The 13673-nt window shown below is 38.3% G+C and overlaps 1 protein-coding gene across 1 annotated transcript in view; it reads right to left on the reverse strand.

The window, feature by feature from the left end:
• GALNT17 (polypeptide N-acetylgalactosaminyltransferase 17) overlaps positions 1-13673 on the reverse strand; it is a 449443-nt gene that overhangs the window by 111572 nt on the left and 324198 nt on the right. The window contains exon 6 of the mRNA XM_074189333.1: positions 3652-3769. Coding sequence (XP_074045434.1) covers positions 3652-3769 — 118 coding nt within the window. The remainder of the gene's footprint in view (positions 1-3651; positions 3770-13673) is intronic.

The raw sequence follows: 13673 nt of genomic DNA on the forward strand, positions 1-13673 counted from the left end.
GGGGGGGAAATAATAGAAAATAATAATGATAATAATATAGTGCTTTAAGATTTGCAAAGCACTAATTTACATATGTCTTCTTATTTGATCCTTATAGCAACACTAGGAAGTAGGTGCTATGAATAACCTCATTCTGAAGGTAAGGGAACTGAGGATGAGAGAAATTAAATGACTTACTCAGGATCACTGTATAGTAAGTATAGGCCTAGTAAGTAGGGGTCCCAATTAATGAACCCTCTCCCTAAAATTCAGATCTTCTCTGAGTGTTCTTTCTGGGTCCGTGCTGAAATCGGGACTTCTGACTATGACTGGCTCTGCATCCCCTCCTGCCTCATGCCCAAGGCCTTTGATCTCCGGTGTCATTATTATAAAAAAGCATTAAATAGGATTATCACTTTTAACCTTACACAAAGATCTGTTAAATTATTCTAGCATCTGGAGTATTCTTTGATATATAAAAAAAACCTTTTATAATTCAGATAGAAGTTCTGTCCTTCTTGTGGCATCTACTTCTAATCTCCAGACTCACAAACATTTGTCTGAAATCATATTTACTCTTTCCATCCCACCTCTTTCCCTATTTAAAGATGATATGTCAGATGCCTCAGGGCTAGAGACCCCCACTCTGGTATGCTGTATTATACCAATGGATAAAAAGCCTCCTTTGGCTAGGAGATTGCCCTTCGGTGGCTTGTGAATTCATTCTCAGACTTTCCATGCAGGATTTCATCCCCACCATTAGTATAGCTAGCAAGTAAAAACTAGTAAGAGGCAGGATTTGAATTTAGGGACTTTGTGATTCCAAGTCTAAAGTTATACTCTGTCTGTGAAATCAGGTAAATATTTATGGTCTAGGATTGTTGACATAAAGACAAAACACAAAATGGTCCCGGTTCTCAAGAAGCTTATATTCTTTTGTAGGAGGAGAGAGTATAACATTCAAACAAGTATATACGTGATAATATGAGGCAGGTGTAGAGAATACAAGCAAGTTGGAAGCGAGGGGGGAGTCAAGAAAGCCCTAGTGAGGATTCTCAAGAAGGCAGAAGACAGTCTCAAGGCACTAGACATCTGGGGGGGGGGGGTGAGGTTCAAAGTTATAAAAGAGATAAAAGGCACCCAAAAAAGGGTTACTAGACCATACCAAAGTCCACTTTTGCCAAATTCACTATCACCCTTGATGATGGTGTTTGAGCAGATTTGAGCAGGTTTGTTCTTCCTCAAGTCTCCTGGGGTTTAATTTGCAAACAATTCAACAAGTGATCCATCCATTAGAACCTCCCCCCCCCATGACTCTTTTATGGATCAAATCTCCAGTTGTTCATTGCTCTACAGAGCATGAAATATTTTTAACAGCCAGAGATTTGTCCTGGAATGATGAATAATGCATGGCCAAGCAGGCACAAATAGAAACTGTTGAGATCCATGAAAACTCATTCTCACAGCTCCATCACTTCCCACACATCCCAAAGTAAGAAGTGCCCCAAACAGGTCCTGAGCATCTTTGGAGGGATGCCAGCGAGATTCAATCGAGGAAAAGAATTATCAGTTGTTTCCTTTAGCATGATAACTAAAATTTCCCCCTTCAAAACAACAACTGGACAAACAAAATGTAGCCTGTTGGGATTAAGAACTATTTTGTATTCTTAAGATTTAGGGAATTCATCCATTCATTCCCTGCTTATGTTCATTCATTTGTTTAATCTATTTAGGAAAAGACTATAAAGAAAGAATAAAAAAATGAAATCAAGTTGGAGGAGAGGGACTATATGGGGAGGGAAAGGGAGAGGTCAATATCAAATTACTCTCCTTGGAATTTTGAAGCCCCCAGGCCAAGTTTCCAGTTATTCAGTCTATAGATGTTGCTTCTCCAGCCAAAAGTAAGAAGGGTCAGGCACAAGGTTTGGACCTGGTATCTTTGCTAACAAGTGAGGGGAGCTTTAATCAAACAGAGGTCCTTAGGGATTCTCAAAGCTAGAAAGAATAATTAAGATACCACCCAGTACACAAGTGCCTCAGCAGCTAGGGAGCAGAGAGAGTTTGGTTCAGAGACCTGGCAGCACATCCTGTCTCTGGCTTTTAAAGAACACTTCTGGTGGGTGGGAGTGAGCTGCATCATGTTACTGATGAAGAATTTCACAGGAAAAGAGATGTAAAAGAAATCACTAGAGAAATGATTTTACTTACATCACAGTTTTACTCAGGGTTAGCCTCAACTGTAGATATTTTATGGCAGGGTATGTGTGGGTGTGGGTGTGACTCTGATGAGGTCATCTTATCCGTGATTAAACAGGATTCAATGGTATAGCCTGAAACAAAATCCTGAACTGAGTCTCCTATCCCAACCAACTCCATTGATCCTATCGGGGTGAGAAGAACATAGGCTTGGGTATATCGGTAGACTTCCTTCCTCTCCAACCAACATTGACATTTCAGTGTCTCATCTATAATCAGAGGGGGTAGGTCTACTCTCAGGATTCTTAACCTTTTGGAGTCATCAATTCCTCTGGCATTCTGGGTGAAACCTACATACCCCTCCTTAGAATGATTTTAAGCATGGAAAAATAAAATATGGAAGATTACACACTTCAGAAAATCCAATGACATTGAAATAATTATCCAAATATTTTTTTAATTAACCAAGCCTAGTTTAAGAATCCCTGAACTAGATCATCTGTAAAATTCCTTCCAGCTCCAATATTTTATGATTCTAAAGCTTCTATACATGAAACATTTGTGATTTTAACATTGCAAAGATGTCTTGGCACGGAACCATCTTTGATCAAAACAATCAAAATTTGTCTATGAACAGAGACCCACGAAAGAGCAATGAACTTAATTTCAAAATTTCAAACATCATCTCTAACCTATAAGCTAAGTCACTTCTCATCTTTTGGCCTCAGTGTTTTCATCTGTAAAATGAGGAGGTTAGGTTAGACCAGGAGGTCTTACCTTTAGATTTGGGGATCCCTAAAGCTTCTGTGGATAGATTTCAAGGAGAGCATGAACATGAATGGAAAAAATACACCTTTATATCACTATAATTGATTTCCTATTGTATTTTATTTTGTGCATTTAAATCATTACTCTTAAAAAAAAGAGTTCATAGACTTAACCAACCTGCACAAAGAGTTCATGACTTATACACAGCTAACAATCCTACTCGGGATGTGACTAAAGTCTCTTTTGATTCTAGATTTATGTTATGTCTTGGAGAGCCAATGACTTACTTTATAATTGTGCCAAGGTCATACAGCTAGGGACATGAATGGATACCTTTCTGACTCAGTTCAGTCATCTATCCTTTGATTTTTCTATTTAACTGGAGATCACATCAAGGGTCATAGTGAGAACTACATGTGTGATCACTTTCATATTCAGTAATCCCCTAAATTATGAAAACATAGGTTATCCAAGGTGATATTTAGTATAATTTTTCCTCTCTTCCCTTCTCCTCTCCTCTCCTCTTCTCCACCCATAAAACAACTACATTAGGAAGACAGCACAAAGATAAATAAGTACATTTGGAGTACAAGCATTGGATGAATGTCCCAGTTTATCAAAGCAGTGACAGTTCTGGGATTAAATTGGGTGAAAGGAAATTGAAATTGAAATTAAAATTAAAACAGGAAAAGAAACCACATAACAGACCTTAATACCAAGTTCTATATTCTCTCCTCCATACACATCCATCCCTGGGTCCAGGAGGCCTATTTCCCCAAAGAACTTCCTGTTGACCACAAACGAGCACCCAATCATTGCTGGAGTCCTGTGAGAGAGAAGACAAGAGACAGTGAGTTTGTTTTCAGTAATCTATGAAGCATATTCCCAAAATGGAAGGTTATCCATGGCACAGATCATGAACTTAGAGATGAGAGGTCTCTTAGAGCCCATAAGGTATGATGCCTCACTTTATATATGGAGAAACTGAGGACCATAGAGTTTAAGTAACTCACACCATACTCTCTCCCCTTTACCCCTACCTCTCTGAGTCTCAACTTCTTTCTCTATAAAATTAGACGGTGAGATCAGATTGTTTCTACATCTCTTTTCAGTTTTGATCAAGTCCAGGTCTCATTAAGATAACCCTAGTCTTCAGGTCCACAGTTTTACCTTGGCCTGATCCAGACTTTGACTGGATATTCCAGATTATATTGGTCTCTCTGTTATTCAAACAAGCACAGCCTCTTTGCCCTGGATGGAGAGGCAAGCCTTGGTTTGAATCATGACCTTACTATTTGTTCTTCATCCTCTAAGTCATTCTCCCTAAGTTCCAATTGTATCTTCTGTAAAATGAAATCCGAAAATAGCTCTCGATGGAGTCCTAGTGTGGAGGCTGGATGAGCACTTGTGGAAAATTCTGGTCTGACCTCTGATGTCCCTTCTCTTAGATTCTAGAATCCTCTCATAAGAAAATAAATCTCTGAGGTCATTTCCAGCTCTAAAATTCATTAGATGTATAAGAAAACTCACAATCTATTTGGAATGTAATAGAAGCTGATTCTCCAGGGAAGGAATAGCTAATTGACTCCTCAGTCAGGGCAAAGGAAGCTAGAGCATGATGAGAGCCCAGGAGAGAGAGGGGAAGACCAGATGTACTGTGAGTAGACCATGCCCACCAGAGTCATTGACTAGGGATGCCTACAGACCCCTAAGGGAAAGGGGCAACTCACTAAAGATAATGTGTTAACTTTGAGAGAATGAAAGACAGGTAAACCAAGGAAAAATGCCTCTAACTTCTGTGACTGGATCTCTCATAATGAGACATTACTAATATTGAATCATAGATTTTAGAACTTAAAAAGATATTTAGATCAGGAGGTAAGGTTTTTTTTCTTTGTTATAGTTGAGTCAAATATATGTCACTTCAGCCTAAAACATTCTCTGAAAGTTTAGATTTGGAACAGATGATGGGCAGGTATGGAACAACAAATTATTTTTGATGTGGGATGGGATAGATAGCTTTTAGTCAACAATAATTTATAAAGCACCTACAATGTGCTGAACTCTAAAGATACAGAGATGAAAATTACATAGGGTTTTGCCTTGAAGAGTTGGCATTTTCCTCAGGGAGAGAAGTTCACAGATATCAAAGAAAAAAGGGAGTCATACCCTACCCTCAAGGAGCTTACATTCTATCAGGAATCTTTTACCTTTTCAGTGTGCCCTGGACCCCTTGGATCAACTATATGGTGAAGTCCATGGACCTATTCCCAGAAAATGTATTTTAAATAAATAAAAAAATTCAAATAGTTATAATTACAAATAAATAGAAATATAAATTATAATTTATATTATAATGATTATGATTTATAATTAGACATAATATTATATAATATTGTATATGCAATATATGCTATAATGATTTTTTTAAGTTCACAAAATGCAAGTTAAGAACCCATCTATTACAGGAACAAATATGCAAGAAACACAGCACAATACAGGAAAATAGAGAGCTGAATTTTGACTCTAAAAGAGTTGGATTCAAATTTTGTCTTAAACACTAAACTAGTAACCAGTCTTTTTAAGTCTCAGTTTCTTCATCTGTAGAATATATTAAAATGTCTCTGAGGTTCCTTCCAACTTTAAATATATGATTTCATGATTCTAAAAGGGAAGAAAGAAGTTTCCCTCATAGTACTGGGGAAGACCAAAAGAAGGGGAATCAACAAAGTTTTCCAGGAGGAAGCCAGCTCTGAAGGGGTGCCAAGAGGTGTGATAGGAGAACATTCCAGGCAGAAGATCTTATGGCATTGATGAGAACTGGAAGAGACCCCAGAGGTCATCTAGTACAACTCCCTCATTTTCAGATAAGGAAACTGAGTCTGAGGAATGTTTAGTTATTTGCCAAAAGCTATAGAAGCTATGAAAAATCAGAAAATTAGAACAGGTATCCATACATCACACTGGAAGGAGAAAGTAAACTTAAGATAGGGACCTGGGCTATATCCCAAAGAGACCATGTGTACATATGTACAAAAATGTTTGGGAAATGGCTGGACAAGTTATGGTATATGAATGTGATGGAATATGAATGTTCTTTAAGAATTCATGATGCAAGATGGCAGAGAGAAGACAGGCATTATACTAAGGCTGCCTGGTTTTCCCTCACAAATAATATGAAACAAACCTCTTAACAGAAATTCCATCGACAAAACCCAAAAAAAGAAGCTAGGAGAAGAACTTCTACCAACCAGGTCTGTTTCAAGGAATTGTAGATGAGCCAGGGACAGAGAGCAGAGAACCAGTAGGGGTAGAGTGAGACCCGACTAACTTAGGATCAGTCATGGAGGCATTGACTGTGGGAGCTGCAGAGGCTTTGGCTATGGGAGCAACAGTTTGGGGAGCTCCAGTGGGACTGGAGGGCAAATTCCAGTACAGAGTATGGCTGGACATTGATCCACTGGAATCGGCTGGTCTGGAGGATTGCAGGCTCTATTCTTTCATTTCAGCAGAGTCCTCTTCCCAGAACAAACACAGGAACACCCCCCCCCCCCAAGCCCAGCTCCCCAGACTCAGGTGCGGGCAGCAGAGCTCCCTCAGCAGAACAGGGAGATTAACATTTGCACCCCAGGGCACAGCCCACATTGTTCAAGGATAACAGTATCCAGCAGTGACACCCACTCCCTCCAGGGCTAAGGAGAGGATCTCAAATCAAGGTCACAGATACTCCACAGAGAAAGCAAACAGCACTCCCTATTGGCTGGCCCATTTGGAGTTACTAAACCCAGTGAGCAAAGCCTCTAGGGAGGCAAAAGTCTGTGAACAAGCCCCTACTCAAATCGAGATCTTAGGAAAATGAAGAAAAGCTAGGAAGAGGGGGAGGGCGTCCAGAGAAAATTACCTGAGAGGCAAAGACCCTAACTCAGAGAGATCAAGAACTTCTGAGGAGAATATGATTTGGTCTCCAGTCCAGAAAGACTTCCTTGAAGAAATCAGGAAGGAGTTTAAAAATCAATTGGAAAATTTGGGAAAAGAAACCCAAGAGAAAATTAACACCTTGCACCAAGAAAATTAATCCTTGGAAAACACAATTGGACAAATGCAAAAAGAAAATAATTCTCTCAAAACCTCAATTGGACAAATGGAATTCTCCTTCAAAAATAGAATTGACCAATTGGAAAAGGAGTTGCAAAAAGTAAATGAAGAAAATTCTTCTCTAAAAAAAGAAGAATAGAGTCTGTGGAAAGTAATGACTTCAAGAGACAACAAGAATTTGTTAAACAAAACTAAAAAATAAAAAAAAAATAGAAGAAAATGTAAAATATCACATCCCCAAAACCATTGACCTTGAGAATAGATCCAAAAGAGACAATTTAAGAATCATTGGGCTCCCTGAAAATATTGAAGAGAAAAAAAGCCTGGACTCAATAATTAAGGATTTAGTGATGGAAAATTGACCTGATATCATGGAATCAGAAGGCAAAATAGTTATTGAAAGAATACACCAATCCCTTCCAGAAAGGGGTCTCAAAATGCAAACACCAAAGAATATTGTGGCTGCATTCCAGAACTATCAGTTAAAAGAGAAAATGACATCCACAACCAGAGAAAGAACTAGGGAGTCTGAATGCAGATCAAACCATAGTATTTTCACTTTTCAAAATTTGCTTTTTTTCTTTCTCATAGTTTTTTTTTCCTTTTCTTCTGAGTCTCCTTTCACAGCATGACTAATATGGAAATGTTTTATATGATTGTACATATATAACCTATATCAGGTTACTTGCTGTCTTGGGGATGGGAAAAGGAAAGGAAGGAAGGGGAAAAAATAGAATTTAGAACTATTGGTGATTTCCTTTTCAATTTAGTGAATTTGAAGATTAAATAGATTAATAAAAAAGGAAAAGAGGAGAAAAAGAAAGGAACCTGGGAAGAGCAGGTATAGGAATAGGACTGATATCAATTAATCAACATTTGGTTTCATTTGACTCTTTGTGACCCCATTTGGTGTTTTCTGGATTGGTTTGTTATTTCCTTCACCAGCTCATTTTGTAACTGGGGAAACTGAGGCAGAAAGAGCTAAGTGACTTGACCAGGGTCATATAGCTAGTAAAGGTCTAAGGTCAGATTAGATTTCAGGTCTTCCTGACTGCAGGGTTCTATCTATTGAGCCACTTGCTATATGCCAGACACTGGAAATACAAAGACAAAGAATGAAACACCTTTCAAGGACTTTACATTCTAATGACCTTGTCCCTCTCCCTTATTCCCCTCTTCTTTTTGCTAGCAGCTTCTTTCTGAGATTCCTTCTATTTACTTTGGATGACTCTTGCATAAACAAAATGGTTTGAATGGCATCTCCCCCAATAGAATGTCAGTTCCTTGTTAGTATAGATTGTTTTTACCCTTGTTTCTGTTTCTAACTCTTAGCACAGTAATTGGTTCAGAGTGGATGCCTGATAAATATGTATTGACTAATTCACATGAACAGGGAGAACAATGATCAGCAGTTGCAGTTCAGATTTTAATCCTATAAGATAATCAAGAAACCATGGACTGGTCTTCCCCCATTCCCAGAGACAGAGAGCCCTGGGCCAAGGAAGGTAAACTATTCACCCAGAATAATGGAGAATATCAAGGCCTCCCCAACTGATAAATGGTCAAAGGATAAGAACAGACAGTTTTCAAATGAAGAAATTAAAGCTATATATAATCATATGAAAAAAGCTCCAAATCATTATTGATTAGAGAAATACAAATTAAAGCAACAATGAGGTATCATTTCACACCCATCAGATTGGCCAAGATGAGAAAAAGGGAAAATGATCAATGTTGGAGAGATTGTGGGAAGATTGGGACATTGATGCATTGCTGATGGAGTTGTGAATGAATCTAACCTTTCTTTAGAGCAATATGTTAACTATGCCCAAAGAGCAATAAAACTATTCATACCCTTTGACCCAGCAATTCCAATTCTAGGTCTATATCCAGAAGAAATAATAAAAAAGGGGAAAAATTCTACATGTTCCAAAATATTCATAGCAGCTCTTTCTTATAGCAGCAAAGAAGTGGAAATTCAGGGGTTGCTTATCAATTGGGGAATAACTAAACAAGTTGTGGTACCCTTACAGCAACATGTGGTTGATGATCTGTCTCAATGGAGTTGCTCATTTTATCAGTGCAATAATCAGGGACAATTTTAAGGTATCTGTGATGGAGAATACCATCTGTATCCAAAGAAAGAATTGTGGAGTTTAAACAAAGACCAAAGACTATTACCTTTAATTTTAAAAAATTATCTTATATATATTATATTATTATTATAATCTCTTATATTTTATTTTTCCTTGAGGAAAATTTCTCTGTTCAACACATGATTTCTATCTCATCACATTGAATTTTAATCAATGTATAGCATGGAAACAAAGTAAAGACTATCATACTGTCTTCTGTGAGGGATGGGGGGACAGAAGTGAAATTGGGGGAATAATTATAAAATTCAAAAAACAATAAAAAAGAATAAAAAAACAAGCTGTGGTACATGAATACTATGGAATATTATTGTTCTATAAGAAACCATAAATGGTCGAACTCAAGGGAATCATGGAATGAGTTATGGGATCTGATGCTGAGCAAAGGGAGTAGAACCAAGAGAACATTGTACACATCAAGAACATTGTGAGATGAACAACCTTGATGGAAGTAACTCCTCTCAGCAGTCCAGGGAATTTAGACAACTATACTCAACTGGCCATGGACTATATTATCCTCATCCAGAGGAAGAAAAATGAAACAAAACAAAACACACACACACACACACACACACACACACAAATAAACAACCCTTCTGAATCTGATGAAGACTTTATAAAAATTATCTCTTATATAGATATCTCTTTCCCTTAATCCTAATTCCTCATGAGAAAAATTACTAATTCATAAATATGCTTATCAAAATATGTACATACAATGCTAACCTGACTGTTGGCCATTGAGGGGAGGGTAGTGGGAAGGGGATAGTAGAAGGACATTTTGTATCTTAAAAATATACATATTCGTATGGATGAAAATAAATAAATAAATTTAAAAATAAAAGCAAAGAATCTCAAGGTCATTTTTTGAGCTCCAGAGGGAGACTGAGGAAGCCTCCCACCCTCCCACCCTCAGCCTGCCTCCCTAGAGCTCCTATTTCCCATGTGGTTTGAGAGTTAAACAACAATGAAAACATCCCAAGATTGATCCACTTCTGCCATCTGAGCACAGGGAACCTGAACTTTTCCCATGTGCCCATGGGCTCCCATTACTTGGCACTGTGGGAGATGATGCTGTCGTCAGAGCTTCCACCCCAGCCTCCCTCACTGCTGCCTGAATCACTAAGGAATCAGCATCCAACACATCTCCTCCTGACCTCCCCTAAAATATGGACACCTGGTATGTACCAGGGACAGAGGTGATAAGAGTCAGGAAAGTGAAGCTTTCATTCTGGGACTAAAACAATAGCCCAGCACAGAGGGCCCAAGTTGTAGAAAAGCACCCCAGGTTCATGTATGAAGGGATCTGAGAGAGAGTGGGGATCAATATTCAGCTTGGGGATAGCCTGCCATGTAAGTGGTGGGGTAGGGAGGCTGGAGGCAGCTGTGCTTGCATCTCTGGGTTTGGCTTAGTTTTCCAGAGAATGAGCAGCAACCATTCTTTGCCACCGGAAATTTTGCTGAATTTGGATCCTATCCCTGGAAATCTTTGTAGCTCAGAGCAATTTGAAAAATGCACAGATCTTGTGGTTATGCTGATGTGTTTGTGGATCATGAGTCCTCTGCAGTCCTCAGTGACTCTTTTTTGTTAGAGTCAGGAAAAACCAGAGGAACACAGATCTAGTTAGCATCAGTTCAGCTAGCAACTTTCTGAGACAGGATTTGAATCCAGGTCTTCCTGATTTCAAGCCCAAGACCCTTTAAACCTAGAGCTCTACAGAAATCTGTATCATTTTACATTCAGTTCTTTGACTCAAATTACAAGTGGGAAGAAAATGGAGAAATGAGACACTGCAAGGAGGAAGGATAGTTGAAAAGGGTAAGTGGAAAGGAGAACCTATTTTTGACTCAAATGGCTCTTGGACTAAGGTGTCTGGGGCAGAGGTGTTAGTTTTTTAGTTATTAAAGTTGCCATTTTAATTATGAGTTTTATAATCATCACTGAACACAAGAATTCCAAAACACAAAAATAAAATTAGATAGCCAATGGTGGACTTCTTTTGTGTATACTTTTAAAGTATATATATATATATATATATATATATATACACACACACATACATATATATATACATATATACGTGCATGCATGTATACATACACATATACACATATATACATATATACATATATGTATATATACACATATATTAAATTAAACAAAATAGTTGCAAAATCACATCTGCTGTGTCCCCTTCTGAACATCTTTCTGTTTTCTTCTGAAAATTTTTATGTTTTACTGATGCCCACTTGCTTCTGCATCTGTTGCTTCCTTGCACCAGCCCTGGGAGTTTTTCCTTATAACAAATGAAGAATTGGGTAAAACAAAGTAGTAAACCGGCCATATAGGAACACATATATTTTATCTGCAGCTCTAGTTCATTGGCTCTCTGTCGAGATGTGGGCAGTAGGCCTTGTCTGCAGAGACTGAAGCCAGATTGGTCACTGTGTTGACCAGAGCACCTCTATGAAGCCTAAAATTATATTGCAATTTCCCCATATCTGGATAACACAAATTGACCCTGAAAAGCAACCTTGGATTCATCTTTCATCACCAAGTGACTGACCCAAGGTAACAGCCCTCTGTGTACTTTCAATGATATCCATCTCTTCATTCTATACACAAATACAAATACTTTTAGCAAGACTGCACCAGCCTGACCCCAAGGACTAACATATTCTTCTGCCAGCCTTCAAAACAAAAGGAAATCAGAAGCAGTCTTCTCCTATTCCCTATAGCAAGGAACATCCAAACCATCAATTAGCAAGGCTTTATTAATCACCTTCTATCCATCAGACATAGGAGATTCAAAAGGCAAAAATAAAACACCTACTTATTTAACTACTTTCTACCATATACAGAGTACTTTATCTGGGGACTGGGGAGCAACAAATAAAAGGTATAATTTATGATAAAATATGCAAAACTTTTCAAGCATCTAGTCCTGGATTATCCCAATTTTGTAGATGAGGAAAGTGACTGATGACTTGAATAAATGGTGGAGCCAGGGCTGGTCCAGCCATCTTTGTCCTCCTTCTTGCTTAGACATGATCCTTGACTATGAGCTTCAAGGGGCTTCAGTACATCCTCAAGACCTGGTCATTTGAGCTTCACTCCATTACTTACCTCTAACCCCCTTTCTCCATTCAGAGTACCCTTATTGCTACTCAATCTACCAACTGTAAGAAGCTCTTAATGGATTTATTTCCCCTACATTCATCTTTCATGCCACTGCCTTCACTAGAGCTCTGATGAGGACCTTCCCTCACTCAAGAAACTTCAGTAGTTCACTATTAAATAGAAATACAAATTCCTTAACCTAGCCTTTCATGAAACAATTCTGATCCACCTTCCTATTCTTATTTCACCTAACTCTCTTTCATTCCTCCTGTGTCTCAACTGAACAATTAGCTACTCCTTGAATATGATTTAATATTTCCTAACTCCATGCATTTGCAGAGAGGGTGCTTGGAAAGTTCTCTCTCCTTCTCTTTCCTTCAAAATCCTTGAGTTTCCCCTCTAGGCTCAGCTAAGGTGTTACTTCCTTGATCACCCTAGCTAAAAGTGTTCTCTTCCATTTCAGATTTTACTGGAGTGTCCTTTCTGGTTTTCCACTCTATGTCCCCACGCCCAGTTTCCATTTCATCTTATAGTTATCATTTCACATCTTGTCATTCTCCTAATAGAATGTAAGCAGGTTGAGGGTAAGTCCTAATATTTAATAGCTGTCTTTTACATAGTACTTTTGAGTTTTACATAACTTTTGTAACATATTTTAATCAATATTTATCATCTCATTTGATGCTCCAAGTTTGTGAAGCAGGCACTGAATGGTTTATTGTTCCCATCAGAAAAGTGAGATTCAGGGGCGGCTAGGTGGTGCAGTGGATAGAGCACCCGCCTTGGAGTCATTAGTACCTGGGTTCAAATCCGACCTCAGGCACTTAATAATTACCTAGCTGTGTGGCCTTGGGCAAGCCACTTAACCCCATTGCCTTGAAAAATCTTAAAAAATAAAAAGAAAAGCGAGATTCAGAGAGGTTAATAAACCAGACCAGAATCAACTAGGAAATGTCTAGGGAAGGATTTGCAACTAAGTTGTGTGTGTGTGTGTGTGTGTGTGTGTGTGTGTGTGTGTGTGTTTATTCCAAGTTTAGAGTTCTATTCCTTCTCTTATTAAGATAGGCTGTCTCCTCATCACTTAATCTAGAAGCTAGAAGACTGCAAATATCTAATGACTATAGGAATGAAGTAATTTGCTTATATCATGGAGGGTGAAGGATACAAGACCCGAGTCACTATGTGAATTGAACAGCTCGATAGTCCAGTGGATAGAATTTGTGACTAGAAATGAGTCAGACTATTGACTTAGACATTTTCTAACTACATGACCATGGGTACATCAGTTACTCTGTCTGTCTCAGATTCCTCATCTGTAAAATGGGGATAATAATGGTATCTCTCTTATAGGATTGGTAAGG

Source organism: Macrotis lagotis, chromosome 5, assembly GCF_037893015.1.
Source record: "Macrotis lagotis isolate mMagLag1 chromosome 5, bilby.v1.9.chrom.fasta, whole genome shotgun sequence".
Lineage (NCBI taxonomy): Eukaryota > Metazoa > Chordata > Mammalia > Peramelemorphia > Peramelidae > Macrotis > Macrotis lagotis.